This window comes from Tursiops truncatus, chromosome 3, assembly GCF_011762595.2.
Source record: "Tursiops truncatus isolate mTurTru1 chromosome 3, mTurTru1.mat.Y, whole genome shotgun sequence".
NCBI lineage: Eukaryota > Metazoa > Chordata > Mammalia > Artiodactyla > Delphinidae > Tursiops > Tursiops truncatus.
In genome coordinates, this window is record NC_047036.1 from 132,356,219 (window position 1) to 132,370,077 (window position 13,859).

A 13,859-nucleotide genomic window follows, 5' to 3' on the forward strand; every position below is an offset into this window, starting at 1 on the left:
CATCTGCTGTGCCAAAGACTGCCCTAGATGGTAAAAATGACAGACAAAAGCCTTGCCTTCTAATGGAGAGACACAGACAACAACATGCAAGCAAATAAGAATTTCAAATAGTGATAAGGGCTATCGGGAGAAAAATAATACAAAATAATGCGGTAGCTAGGTGGGTTGGCAGGTAGCTTCTTTCTAGAAGGTGATCAAGGTAGCCTCTTCTAGGAGCTGTCTTTGGAGCTAAGACATGAGTGATGAGAAGGAGTCGACTGTGCAAATATCTTGGAGATAGCTAGTGCAAAGAGTCTGAGGCTGCCATGGTCCTCCTGAGTTAGAGAGACAGGAAGGGAGCCTGTGTGCTCCACAACTAACGAGCAAAGGGAGAGTGGGAGGAGATGAGGGGGCAGTAACAGGCAGGAGTACATGATAACTAGCATCTTGCCTGTTTTAGGAGCTTGGCACATTATAGAGAACATCATTTTTATCACTTGATCCTAAGTGGCAAGCAGAAATAGTCACACTTTTTCTCCACCTTGTCGATTTTTTAAGGTTAGGTTTATTGAGGTATAGGTTACATACAGTAAAATTAACCTCAAGTGAACAGTTCAGTGAGTTTTGATTAATATATACTGTCATCTAACCACCACCACCAGAATTAAGATATAGAATATTTGCCTCACCCCAAGCAATTCCTTTTGTGCCCCCTTAGTATTCAATACCCGTCCTCACCCCTACCCCTTGGTAACCACTGAGCTGATTTCTGTTTACATAGTTTTGCCTTTTCCAGAATGTCATATAAATGGAATCGTGCAGTATGTAGACTTTTGTGTCTGGCTTCTTTCACTTAGCATAAAAGTTTTGAGGTCCATCAGCATTGTTGTGTGTATTAATAGTTTGTTCCTTTTTACACTGAAGGAGGATTCCATTGTATGGATGCACCATAATTCATTTATTTATTCACCAGTTGATGGACATTTCAGCTGTTTCCAGTCCTATAAACATTCAGATACATATCCTTTATGGACATAAGATTTTCATTTTTTTTTTCGAGTCACTGCAAAGGGATTGCAAGTCCTTATAATAGGTATATGTTTCACTACATAAGAAAGTGTCAAGCAGTTTTCTAAAGAGGCTATATCATTTTTCATTTCTACCAGCAAACTGTAAGAGTTGCAGTTGCTCTGTACCCTCCTCTGCAATTTTCCTTTTTGCGATTATAATGGCTATGTAGTGGTTTCAATTTGCATTTCTCTAGTGTTGAGTATCTTTTGTGTACTTATTTGCCATACATATCTTTGCTTTTTTTTTTTTTTTTTTTTTTTTTTGGCGGTACGCGGGCCTCTCACTGTTGTGGCCTCTCCCAGACGCGCAGGCTCAGCGACCATGGCTCACGGGCCCAGCCTCTCCGTGGCATGTGGGATCTTCCCGGACCGGGGCACGAACCCGTGTCCCCTGCATCGGCAGGCGGACTCTCAACCACTGCGCCACCAGGGAAGCCCACATATCTTTTCTTGGTGAACTCTCTGTTCAAAGTTTTTGCCCATTTTTTAATTGGCTTGTTTGTTTTTTTTACTGTTGAGTTGTAAGAGCACACACACACACACACACACACACACACACACATACACACACAGGACAAAAGTCCCTTATCAGATATGTGTTTTGTTATTTATATTTAATTTTCTTGCAAGCTGTGGCTAATCTTTTCATTTTCTTATCAGTGTCTTTCAAAGAGCAGAGCTTTTTAGTTTTGATGAAGTCCTAGTTATAAATTGTTTCTTTTTTATGGGTCATGCTTTTTGTGTCCTATCCAAGGTCACAAAGATTTTTTCCCTTGTGTTTTCTTCTAGAAGATTTTTTTTAGCATGCGAAAGTCCAAATGTTCCAGCACATTTACCCTATTGATTTTTTTGGTCTTACTATGTTTGTCATTGGTAGACAGCTTCATAAATAATAATCTCTGAACTCTTATTAGTAAATTACATTGTGTCTCTGCTTGTTAAAAAGCCCAGACAGAAAAACAATGGAAGCTAGCTAATTAAATCGTTCATCTCCAGCCTCTGCTTATTCCTGTCAAAAGACTTATCAGCTCATCTATATTGTTTAAACAATGCACTTTGAGTGAGAATCATCTCTAATGCACTGTTCTCTGCAGTCTGCTGTGTAGTTTTAATTCCTAATCACTGTTTTCACTGTTGCTGTTGTCTCATGGGTACTAATGACCTTATCACTAATAATAATCTCAACAACCCAGACCTGTGTGCAGCAGGTGGGCCAGGAGGATGTCCGTAGTTTGCTTTGCCTGCTACACCTTTCTGTAGCAGCAGGCGGCAGCAGTAACCCTGGCATTGGGGAACTAACCCCAGTTTACACTTAGTTTTATAACAGAAAGATGCGTTCCCCGCATATGAGTCCCACTGAGAAACAATGTCAGTTATCTCTTGCAGGCTGAAGAACTTTAAAAGGATGTAGAATCCTGCAAAAAAAAGGCAGGTAAGCCCTTTTAATTTATTTGTTGTACCTCCCAATGAAATAAAATGTATTTTTAAGGCAGGACAAAAAAAATTAAACATAAAATTTTCTCTCTGTGTTTGTTTGGGGCTTCTCCCTCCCTAATGTGCAGTATGCATCTGCATTACACACTGACCAGATCTCCTCAAAGATGCGGGTGCCTGCTCAGTCATAAACATCAATTTTTTCTTTCTTCTGACGCTAGCAATGTAACTTCTTAAAAGAATAGTGTTCTTGGGCTTCCCTGGTGGCGCAGTGGTTGGGAGTCCTTCTGCCGATGCAGGGGACACGGGTTCGTGCCCCGGTCCGGGAAGATCCCACATGCCGCGGAGCGGCTGGGCCCGTGAGCCATGGCCGCTGAGCCTGCGCGTCCGGAGCCTGTGCTCCGCAACGGGAGAGGCCACAACAGTGAGAGGCCCGCGTACCAAAAAAAAAAAAAAAAGAAGAAGAATGTTCTTTCCCAGCTCTGTAGGGGGTCATGGTGACTTGCTGTTCACTTTGTATGTGTTTACCTGGATCATGTATCCCTGATGAATTTTATGTAAAATATCTGTATGTCATTTTGATGTATGATCCTTTGTCTCAAAAATGTATGTGACTGCCTTCGACCTCTAACAGGTGGAACGGTTCTCAGAACTTTCTGAGAATCTGCTCCACCGGGTTACAATCCTCAGTTTGGCTCAAATTAAATTCCCTTTTTTTCTTCTTAACTTCATAGTTAATTGAATTTTTGTCGACACTATTACTGTCATTAAAGTCTACATTTACTTTATATAGCTGTGCCACTATCATATGTGTTTTTGAATCATCACAAAATCTTTCCATTTTATCGACTGCTTGATTTATTTTCTAAACACTCCCCAAAAGATCTGGGTTGTATCCAACCCTTTTAAAGTCCATCTCAAACGTGACCTTCTTCAAAAAGTTTCTCCAAGTTCACCCAAATAAAAATTACCTCCATACCCACTCGTAGCCTCTTTTCTACACTTCCAGCCCTTCTCTGCCTTAAGTTGTAATTACACACCTGCTTTCTTTCTGTGGCTATAGCTAGCTTCCTAACTTATCTGTGCATCAGCTCTGACAATTCCTAGCATTGCCTCACACATAGCCAGTGCTGAATATATTTTTGCTGAAAGATGGGTATTGATGGGGAGTTCTGTGGTGGCCTAGTGGTTGGAATTCCAGGCTTTCACTGCCGTGGCCCAGGTTCAACTCCTTGGTCAGGGAACTGAGATCCCCGCAAGCCGCGCAGTGTGGCAAAAAAAAACAAAAACAAAAAACAAAAAAAACATGTGGAAAGATGGGTATTGAACACAATCAAAAGAAATGAGAACATTTTCAAGTTTCCTGAATGGCAGTTGTGTACAGATATGAGCTGCTTGCTTTCAGAATCACTTCAGGGCTGGGACCAAGGTAAGGTATGTGAGGCACTTGCCTCAGATGCAAAAGTAAGGAGGGGGAGAAAACCTCAGTAAGAAAGATAAATAAACGCAATATTTAAAAAACAACAGTTAAGGCAAAAAGTCCATGATGGACAAAATATTACAATTTTAAATAAAGACAGGGTTAGCAGTTCACATACCACCATTTAAAAAGGAGAGGTCCTTCCATGGAACTCTGTCATTCAAAGATTGGAATTATTTTCCTGAAGGCATGGGTGGCAACACACACTTAGACAGGTTTTTAGAGCTTAATGATGCATTCATTTTCTAATAAATGCGATGACTCATCATTTTTATTGCTCATCTACTAAATGCCAACTACCGTCCTAGGGGTTGCAGATACACTGGTCCAACCCATTGCAAGCCCACATGCTGCTTCTCTGCGGTTATCTGAGAAAGTCTTTACCCACTTGGTTCCACCTGCTTGGGGTCCAGAATGAGCTTCTCTTAGAACATGGGGCCTCCAAAGGACAGAAACAGATTTCATGTGTTCAAGTTCCTTTGGGCTTCTTTACCCCATGCAGACGCCAGTCTTTGTGACTTGCACAGAATTTAGCTATCTTCCTTCTGAATCTGCTTTCCTTTGCCTCCTTATTATCGTCCTCCAACTGACACCTGAGTCAGAGGGGGTGACCCCAGCACATTACACTAACATGGTATCACAGATTGTATTCTCCAATAAGCAGATTTTGAGACAGAGTTTTGTGAGGAGGGTGTTTATTAAGAAGTACTCCTAGGATCACCTCTGGAAGGGAAGGGACAGAAGCAGGAGTGCACAGAGGGAGAAGCTGAGCTCTTGAACTGGAGTGACCCTTCAGAGAGGGTCTGTGTTGGGCTACGATGACCTGACCTTCACACTCCACATCAATCATTTCTTGCCGTGCCCCTCGGGTGAGGAACCCAGGCAATTTCCAAACTCACTGCCAGCTGAAGGCTTTCTGTGGGAAGCACCCCCAGCAGCTGGGGCCACAAGTCCTTCGTTGAAGAAATGTCCACCCCATGTGGATATTTCAAATGGAACAGTGTCTTTCAAAACATACCCTCCAATCTCCTCATTATATAGATCCCGTGGCCAAAGATAGGAAGTAACATAAAGTCACATATTAACAACCCCCTAGCCAAATACTTCTTTTCACAGAAACCACAGTACCCTCCACAAAGGGCACATTTGATCAGGCCACTCCCCTATTTAAAACATGTCATGGCTTTGCATCACTCCAAGGTCAGAAATCAAAATCCTTTAAATGGACCTCAAAGCCTTGCATGGCCTGGACCCTGCTGTGTTTCCCAGCATCACATCACGCTTGCTCTGCCAGCCGTGACACTGCCTTCAATATTTTGAGGCAACTTGCTTCTTCCCACCATAGCACATCTTTCTTGTGTCTGAAAGACTCCAGTCGATCACAACAATCCTGTGAATGCCCTTATTTTGCTGCAGGGAAAAAACCCCTTTCTAGTATGTATGTGTGTTGCCAGACTTGAAGTTTGGGACACTGGTTAGTTTGTAATCAACCATCCATTGCCTAATTGCACTTGCAGCTGCAGAATCGCTACCATGGTGATGAATATTGCTGTCAAAAATATTGGCCTTTATCTGATAGGGTGTACTGACTTGATACCCAAATTGATGTCTCCCTCCAGAGGAAGATGCCTGTTGCTTTGAAATACGTAGGCATCTGTGCATGCATCTCTTGATGAACTGTCAAGATAGAAAAGGAAATCCAGAGAAAGTGTCAGGCAGGGTACGTTGCGGTGGGCAAGTCCCCACCTCCACTTTACTTCAGTGGAGGTGTAAATTGTGTAAACTGTGGGTCTGCTCAGCTAACGCCCTGCATAGTGGACTAACTAGGTTCACGTTAAAGAAGTCCTTTGGGGTGAGGGAGTGAGAATGCATAATAGAGGATAAGAAAGACAAAAGGTAAAGCCAAGGGTACAGAATCGTAAGATTAAGCTGTTTTAACTAGGCTGATTCAGCCTCTGGCATAGTGAAAATTTGGGGCTCTGAGTCAAAGGCTTTGGAAAGAGCTCCCCTTTATCTCTCTCCTCTACCCCATAACTCCTCACATTTCCAGAAGGCTTCCCCCAAATCCCTCTCAGGTCTTAGAGAACATGGCTCTTTCTCTCCTCTTACCAAGACCCACTGCTTCAAGAGTTAACTCCAAGGACACATTGATCCCCACCATCTATTGGTCTTTGTGTATCGGAAATCACAAGATGGGATTTTCCAGCCACCCACCAGATCAACTGAGAAGGGCTTCCTCTCATCCTCCCAAGCTACCACTCCTCCCAGAATCCGTATCTTATTTCTCACCTCCTCCACCTCTACCACTTACATTTGCTCTGCAGAGAAAGTCCCTAAGTTTTACTGGAAACCCAACTTCCGTCCTAGTAGACCCTGTTGTCACAGAAGAGAATGAGCAAAGAATTGCAAGGCTAGCAGATGACTCCCTGGCTCATACAAACACACATGGCTCTCAGAGGCATTCTTCTCAAATCCAAGTGTTGTTAACTGTTATCAACACTTCCTCTAATCCAACTGTTATCATCTGTTGTTAACAATTTAATGATTTTCATGGACTCATGAAATTTATTTACAACTCTTTTTAAATTGGAAAGACTTTTTTAAAATGGACATTTAAAAATGCATAATCTCATTATGAAATGAGATTTCATAATCTCATTTACGATTTTTTAATTTTTAGAATCGCTTTCCACATGCATACATAATTTACATAGTTCATTAGCACAGAGCATTTTGGATTATTCTATTATTCCTTAACGATATATCTAAACCTTTCTTGTGTTCCTGGATAGTGAGTATTTATGTCACTTAGTTTCTTTATCTTATATTTATTGAAAGATATCTTTCAGACTTTGTCATCCATCTCTTGTGCGTATATTGAAAGGAAAACAAAAGTGAAACAAATTGGTTAAGATATTTCTAAGGCAGAGACTGCCACTTGGCTGACAGAAATATAAAAATCATCCTGATGTCAGAGATGTTAAAATAAAATGGAAACAATAATACATTCCCATGGACATACCCCTTTGCATAATAGAAAAATTCCCACTCTGTTGAAGCTTTTCCTCCCAGACCATCCCTCCCTTCTTTTTACCCTACAGAAATCCACTATTGTGAATTTTGTGTTTATCATGTCCTAGTTTTTTTCTACACTTTTAGCAAATGTGTGTCCCTACTCACATTGTTTGATCTTGTTTTTGAACTTTTCTACAAATGGAACTATATTGCATGTATTTTTCTGACTTGCTTTTCTTATTCGACATTACGGGAGACTCCCCCATGCTACCCTGTACAGCTGTTATTCATCTTTCCTGCTGTATCATATGCACTGTAGGCATATGCCACAATTGCTCATTTCTCCTATTTGGTGAACATGTGGACTGTTTCCAGGGTTTTGCTGTTACAGTTTTACTACAAACATCCTCCTAGTTGTCTCCTGGCAAGCGTTTGTGAGAATTTATCCAGAGTACATACCCAGGAGGAAGAAGAATTTTAAGATTAAAATCAGGTGGGCAAAACTTTTCTGCCAAGTGACAGAAAATAAATATTTTAGACTCTGCAGGCCATGTGGTTTCTGATACAGCTACTCAAATCTGTCATTTTCATGTGAAAGCAGCCTTAGACAATATTTAAATAAATGACTGTAGCTATGCCCAATAAAACTTTATTCATAAAACCAGGCAGTTGGCAAGATTTGACCCTCAGGCTGTCAGTCCTGATCAAGATGATAAACTTCACTATTCTGATTGCCTACAAATGCTGAGGCACCCCTTCTTTTCTTCCCTGATTATCCCTAGAGGAGACATGAGTGCTGTCGTCACTTAGTTTATGGACTGGACTGAATGACCATGTTCAGGGACCTTCAGGGAGAAAAGGAAGGGCTTGGGGACGTGCTGGTGGTGATGCTTCCCAGCCCGTAGTCTGTGACTTGCAGCCATAGTCTTGGGGAAAACAAAGGCAGAAAGAGGTGGAGGCAAGGCAGAGCTCTAATGCTGGCTCTGCTGGGCGTGGGTGGGAGGTGGGGGTCCTGCTCGACTGGAGGCTAGGGTCTCAGGCCGAAGCACAATTCACATCACAGAAGTCACTGTGAAGTCACTACCAGGCGAGGGGACACAGAAAACAGAAGATAGCATTTCTTTTGGAGTTGTATGGTTTCCTTTATTAAAGAAAGCAGGAATTGCCTCTCTAGGGATCCTTCCCTGAAGCTGGGTCTCCATGGAGAGCTTCCTGCCCTGGCTTCTATTTAAATGGATTGGGTTTCAATAACGATGGTCTCCATCGGCTCTGATGTCATGGTTCCACTGGTCTCCAGATCCCGGCCAGCTGGGGCTTTCTCCACCTTGGCCTCTATGTTGCGCTCCTCTACCGTCTTAGCCACGAAGTCTACCTCTCTGTCATGTGTGACCGTTCTTTTTGAACCAGGAATGACTCTCAAGCTCCTGAAAAACGAGTAGATCTTATTGGATTTCTTACTTGGAGTCCCTGAACTGGTGGCGGACCGGTTCTTGGCAGAGGAGCTGTGGCGGCCACTCCTTTGAGAGCTGTGTCTTCTGCCCCTGGTGCCACTGTGCCCTTTTTCTTTTTTGTCAACTTCTGAGTTTCCATGGCTGGATGAGGACCAGGGGGAGGAGGATGATTTCTGGGTCTTGTCCCCTCCTGTCCTGCGGTGACTTTCACGTGTCCTGCGGTGATGGAAACTTTTCCTAGATGAAGACTTGTCCTTTTCCCTTCTTTTCTTTTTTTCCTTCCAGGCTTCATCCCTGGGGCGGGGGGAGATCTTCTGGCTTCCATCCCGTTTAGACATGTAGTCTTCGCTCTGCAAGGTGGAGACCAGGGGGGCTGCGACCTGCCCTTCAGCTCTTCCAGCAGCAGGCTTGTTGTTCGTGGCTGCACCTGCAAACACCACGCTCATGCTGCTCTCTGGACTATCTGCCCCCGTCGAGGACGTGCTGGCAGCACCTGCAATGGCCTTGCCGGATCTGCTTTCTCCTGGATCCCTGATGGTGGCTCTCGCCAGGGCCTGGCTCACCTGGCTGGTGCCTGTGCTCTCGGCTGCCGCCAAGCTCACAGCACCTCCTGCAGGGCCTGCTCCCACCCCCGAGACTGCCACTCCTCCGCCAGGGCTTGATGCTGTCTCTGCTGCGACCTGGCCCGTGGTCTTCTCTGCAGCTGATCCTTCGGCACTTTTCACGGCTGCAGTTGAGCCATGGGGGGCATGATGGATTCCCTCTCCCCCAACATAATCACGACACATGGCTCCAGACACATCACGAAGCTTGTGAAGCCCAGCCTCATCCTGATCCCTTTCTCTGTGGAGCTCTGTGGCCTGAGCCAAGGGGAGGAGAAACAGATAAGATAGAAATGACAGAAAGTGAGATCAGAACTGTCCGCTCCTCTCTCATCCTGGAGCTGAGCAACTCAAGGGCTTATACTCAGAATAACCTTTGAAATCACCAAATCTAAGCTCCCATTGGATGCAAGATCCCATCTACTGCACCCCTGTCAAACGGCCACTCCATTTTGCTTGAACAATCCCAGGGCCAGGGAAAGCACTGATATAATTCTCCATGATATACACTTTAATTTTATACCCTTGTGCTTCTCTCTCTGCAGGACAGATTCCTAGAAGCGGGGTTCCTGGGTCAAGGGATGCACACCTTCTACATTTTGGTGACTACACGGGTTGGGCTGATTTTAATCAGCATGTCAGAGTCACGGGGAGACAGAATGAAGGAAGGACTTCCTAACTGTGAATGATGTTCCACAACTGATGAGACTACCTGGGCTAGGGTAAGTGTTCAAGAAGAGACCGGACAATCAGGATGCTGTAGAAGGGATTACAGCCCTGGGGATGAGAGCAGTGCAGCTGATATGATACCTAAGGTCTCTCTGAAATTCGGCCTTGTGGGACAGTGTGGAGAAGCACTTGGAACCTCTCCAGTGTGGTGAATCCCATAGTGATGGCTCATTTGTCCCTGACCCTTCTCAACAATGGAAGGTATTTCCCAGGTGAGTCTCAGAGAGCACCAAAGGCCATGAAGGACCAGCTTTGCCCTGCTCTCCCAAAGCACCCTGCCCTGTGTTCTTGAGTCTCTGTAGGTACTTACCACTAGGATTTTGGGATCCTCTATAGTCGCTGAATCTCCAGTTTGGAGCGTCGGGGTACTGCTGCAACTCTCTACCGGTGGTCTCAGGAGATAGACAAGCTTTACCCAATAGAAAAAGAGGTCTTCTCGAGCATCGGAAGAGGGGCACAGCTGCAGATAAAAAGTACGGCCGGTGGCAAGCTTCAGGCGCAGCCGCTGCTTCTCACAGTCATGGATGGAGATCTTGACAAACTTCAAGGGAAGCAGCCTGGTAAGCTCTAGGGTCTTCACGGGCTCGCGACCTCTTCTCTTGGTGATCTGGGCGTATCGGACATGCTCTTCACAGGCTTTTGTTGGCCGGGCCAGCAGCATGACGTCAGGTAGTGGGAGGAGGGGGCTGGTAGATGCGATGCCCACAGTCACCATTTGGACGTGGTTGTGTAGGTCAATCACCTCTCCTTTCTTGCTGATCTGTATAAAGTCACTCTCAAACATGGGAGCATACTTGAAAATGTCATACTCTCCTCCCTTGTACAGTTGTCGTTGCAGGTCCCCCATGGAGGTACAGAACACGCCTACTGAACGGTAGCTGTTGGCCGTGTAATGAGGTAACAAATGCTCACTGCTCATGGCTCTATTCATTTGAGACAGCGGCCACCAGCCACAAATCGAGTCTCGGAGAGACAGGGAACGAAGGCAACTGGCCCCCTCCCTGCAGGGCTCTGCGTAAGTCTCTTGACCCGACCTCATTTACCCTGCACAGTCCTTTGTGACCCATCACCATCACACACCCCTTTGTTGAGCCTCCAAGCCCCCACCCACTCGGGGCAGGCTCACCAGCCTCCCCGCTAAACCAACCACCACATCCATAGGGAACAGGCTGACCCTGCCAGGGTATAGGTGTGTGTAGGCTGGATAGTCTTTCTAATCAAAATGTTGAGAGAACCATCCTGCTTTTGTAAATATCTGGGTGGTTTCCAGTCTTGTTGTTACAAATCTCCCTGCAGGGATCATCTTCGTGCTTCTGCTGAATGATGCCCTGGGGATAAAATCCTGGAAGTGGACTGTGTACTTGCTAAGGGCAGGCATCCTATTGGGATTGCTGTTCTCTGTGCCCCCAGCGTATATAGCACAGTGCTGGCAGGAACTTAGAAAGAGTGCTACCCTCAGAGTCCCATTGGTACTGTTGTTTCCAGGGTATGGAGAATTTTCTCACCCATTTTCTCATTTCAAGGAGGCTAACATATATATATATATATATATATATATACACATATACATATACATATACATATATATATATATTTACAGTTTTAGAAACTGTTTTTATTGTGAAATATAACACACATTCATGAAAGTGCACAAACCATAAATATATAGATTAATGAGTAACAAGAAAGTGAACACCCCTGTAGCTGCTACCCAGAGCAAGAAATAGAACCCTGCCAGCCCCTCTTCTGCATGCTCCCTCCCCACAAAGGTAACCCAACCTTGGCTTCTATTTTTTCTCTTTTCCTTCTTCTTTTTTATTTAAGTATAGTTGATTTACAATGTTGTGTTAATTTCTTCTGTTAATTTCTGATTCCGTTTTATGTATATATATATATTCTTTGTCATATTCTTTTCCATTATGGTTTATCACAGGATATTGAATATAGTTCCCTGTGTTATATGGTAGGACTTTGTGGTTTATCCATCCTATATATAATAATCTGCATCTGCTAACCCCAAACTCCCAATCCATCCCTCCCCTACCACCCCCTTGGCAACCACAAGTCTTTTCTCTATGTCTGTGAGTCTCTTTGTTTCGTAGATAAGTTCATTTGTGTCATATTTTAGATTCCACAAATGTGATATCGTACGGTATTTATCTTTCTCATTCTGATGTACTTCACTTAGTGTGATAATCTCTAGGTCCATCCATGTTGCTGCAAATGGCATTATTCCATTCCTTTTATGGCTGAGTAGTACTCCATTTTATATATGTACCACATCTTCTATCTATATCCCTTCATCTGTTGAGGGACATTTAGGTTGTTTCCATGTCTTAGCTATTGAACTATAGTTTTGTTCAGATGTATGCCCAGGAGAGGAGTGGGATTGCTGGATCATATGGTAATTCTATTTTGAGTTTTTTGAGGAACCTCCACACTGTTTCCCACAGTGGCTGTACCGATTTAATTTCCAACAGTGTAGGAGGGTTCCCTTTTCTCCATACCCTCTCCAGCGTTTGTTATTTGTAAAATTTTAATGATGGCCATTCTGACTGGTGTGAGGTGATACCTCATTGTAGTTCTGATTTGCGTTTCTCTAATAATTAGCGATGTTGAGCATCTTTTCACTTGCCTATTGCCCATCTGTATGTCTTCTTTGGAGTAATGTCTATTTAGTTCTTATGCCCATCTTTTGATTGGGTTGTTTTCTATTGTTGAGCTGTATGAGCCATTTGTATATTTTGGAAATTAAGCTCTTCTCAGTTGTATCATTTGCAAATATGTTCTCCTATTCCACAGGTTGTCTTTTTGTTTTGTTTATGGTTTTCTTTGCCATGCAAAAGCTTACAAGTTTGATCAGGTCCCATTTGTTTATTTTTGCTTTTATTTCTATTGCCTTGGGAGACTGACCTAAGAAAACATTGGTATGATTTAAGTCAGAGAATGTTTTGTCTATGTTCTCTTCTAGGAGTTTTATGGTGTCATGTCTTATATTTAAGTCTTTAAGCCATTTTGAGTTCATTTTTGTATATGGTGAGAGGGTGTGTTCTAACTTCACTAATTTACGTGCAGCTGTCCAACTTTCCCAACACCACTTGCTGAAGAGACTGTCTTTTTCCCATTGTATATTCTTGTAAAGGAAGCTGGTTTTTAAAACCATAATTTTATGGTGAGGAACTGAGGCTCAGGATTATCTTGCTCAGGGGCAGAACGTAGCGCTAGATGGATTCTATCCCCAGTCTTGCACTTCAGGTCAGGCTTTTTCTCTGTCTCAAGCTGCATGGCTCACCATTGTACTCTCGTTCTGCACCAAATATAGAATCACTCATGGTTAGCAAGATACGTGGGGACCCCAGGAAATCACTAAAGTCTTGAATCACCATAGGATTTCCCATATTGGTCTGCCTGCTTCTTCACTCTTGATGTCTACCTGGTAAACCATTGATGTTCTGTTTCTTTGAAAAGCTCTTCAGAGAAATTACGGCAAAGATGCCTTTCTGGAGTTTTTGTACTTTGCACAAGGTGATGAATCCAAATTCCCCCTCCCCCAGTTAGAAGACTACTTTTGAGGTAAAAATACATCTCCCAAACTCAATGATTACTATGTGAAGGTATTGAAATAAACTTCATCCCCCAAATGTTCTTTTTTATATCCCTAGTGCCTATTGCAGTACCTGGCAAATAGCAGCTTTTCAGTAAATATGAACTTGCTTATACCCACTGAGATTCATTCTTCCATTTGTTTAGTCAACAAAATTTATTGAGCAGGCACTATTTTCAGGACCAGCTAGAAAATGGAAAATGCAGAGATAAAGGTCCCTACTTCTGAAGAGCTAAAATTTTTTTTCTGAAGATGTTAAATGATTTCTCCAAAAAAAGAACAAAGTGGCTTATATTCTATTGTAAGGAGATAATCACTAAAAGTTAGCACTATTGGGTTTTTAAACAAGAAGTTTTTATATACTCAATCATCTCTTCTTCTCGTAAGTCCATTTCTGATGAATGATTAATGAGAGAAATCATAATTATATTATAAATAACTTACTATAAATCAGGCATAGTGCTAAACACTTTACATTCTTTTAAAAATGTAATT

General features: G+C 43.2%; 1 protein-coding gene across 1 annotated transcript; it reads right to left on the minus strand.

Annotated features, from left to right (window-relative positions):
• Positions 1–8,108: 8,108 nt before the first annotated feature.
• Positions 8,109–10,885, minus strand: GARIN3 (golgi associated RAB2 interactor family member 3). Its single transcript, XM_019924907.3, has 2 exons — positions 10,071–10,885; positions 8,109–9,289 (listed from the first exon to the last, which is right to left on the minus strand). Exons 1-2 carry the CDS (start codon positions 10,797–10,799, stop codon positions 8,207–8,209), a joined length of 1,812 nt encoding a protein of 603 aa, XP_019780466.3. The 5' UTR covers positions 10,800–10,885; the 3' UTR covers positions 8,109–8,206.
• Between the last annotated feature and the right edge of the window lie 2,974 nt (positions 10,886–13,859).

What these genes read in the sequence shown, in the direction of transcription:
- GARIN3 (XM_019924907.3), bottom strand. Translation starts at nt 10,799, where the DNA reads ATGAGGTCGGGTCAAGAGACTTACGCAGAGCCCTGCAGGGAGGGGGCC. An exon ending in AGGATCCCAAAATCCTAGTG is followed by an intron (nt 9,290 to 10,070) that starts GTAAGTACCTAC and finishes CCCTTGGCTCAG; the next exon opens with GCCACAGAGCTCCACAGAGA.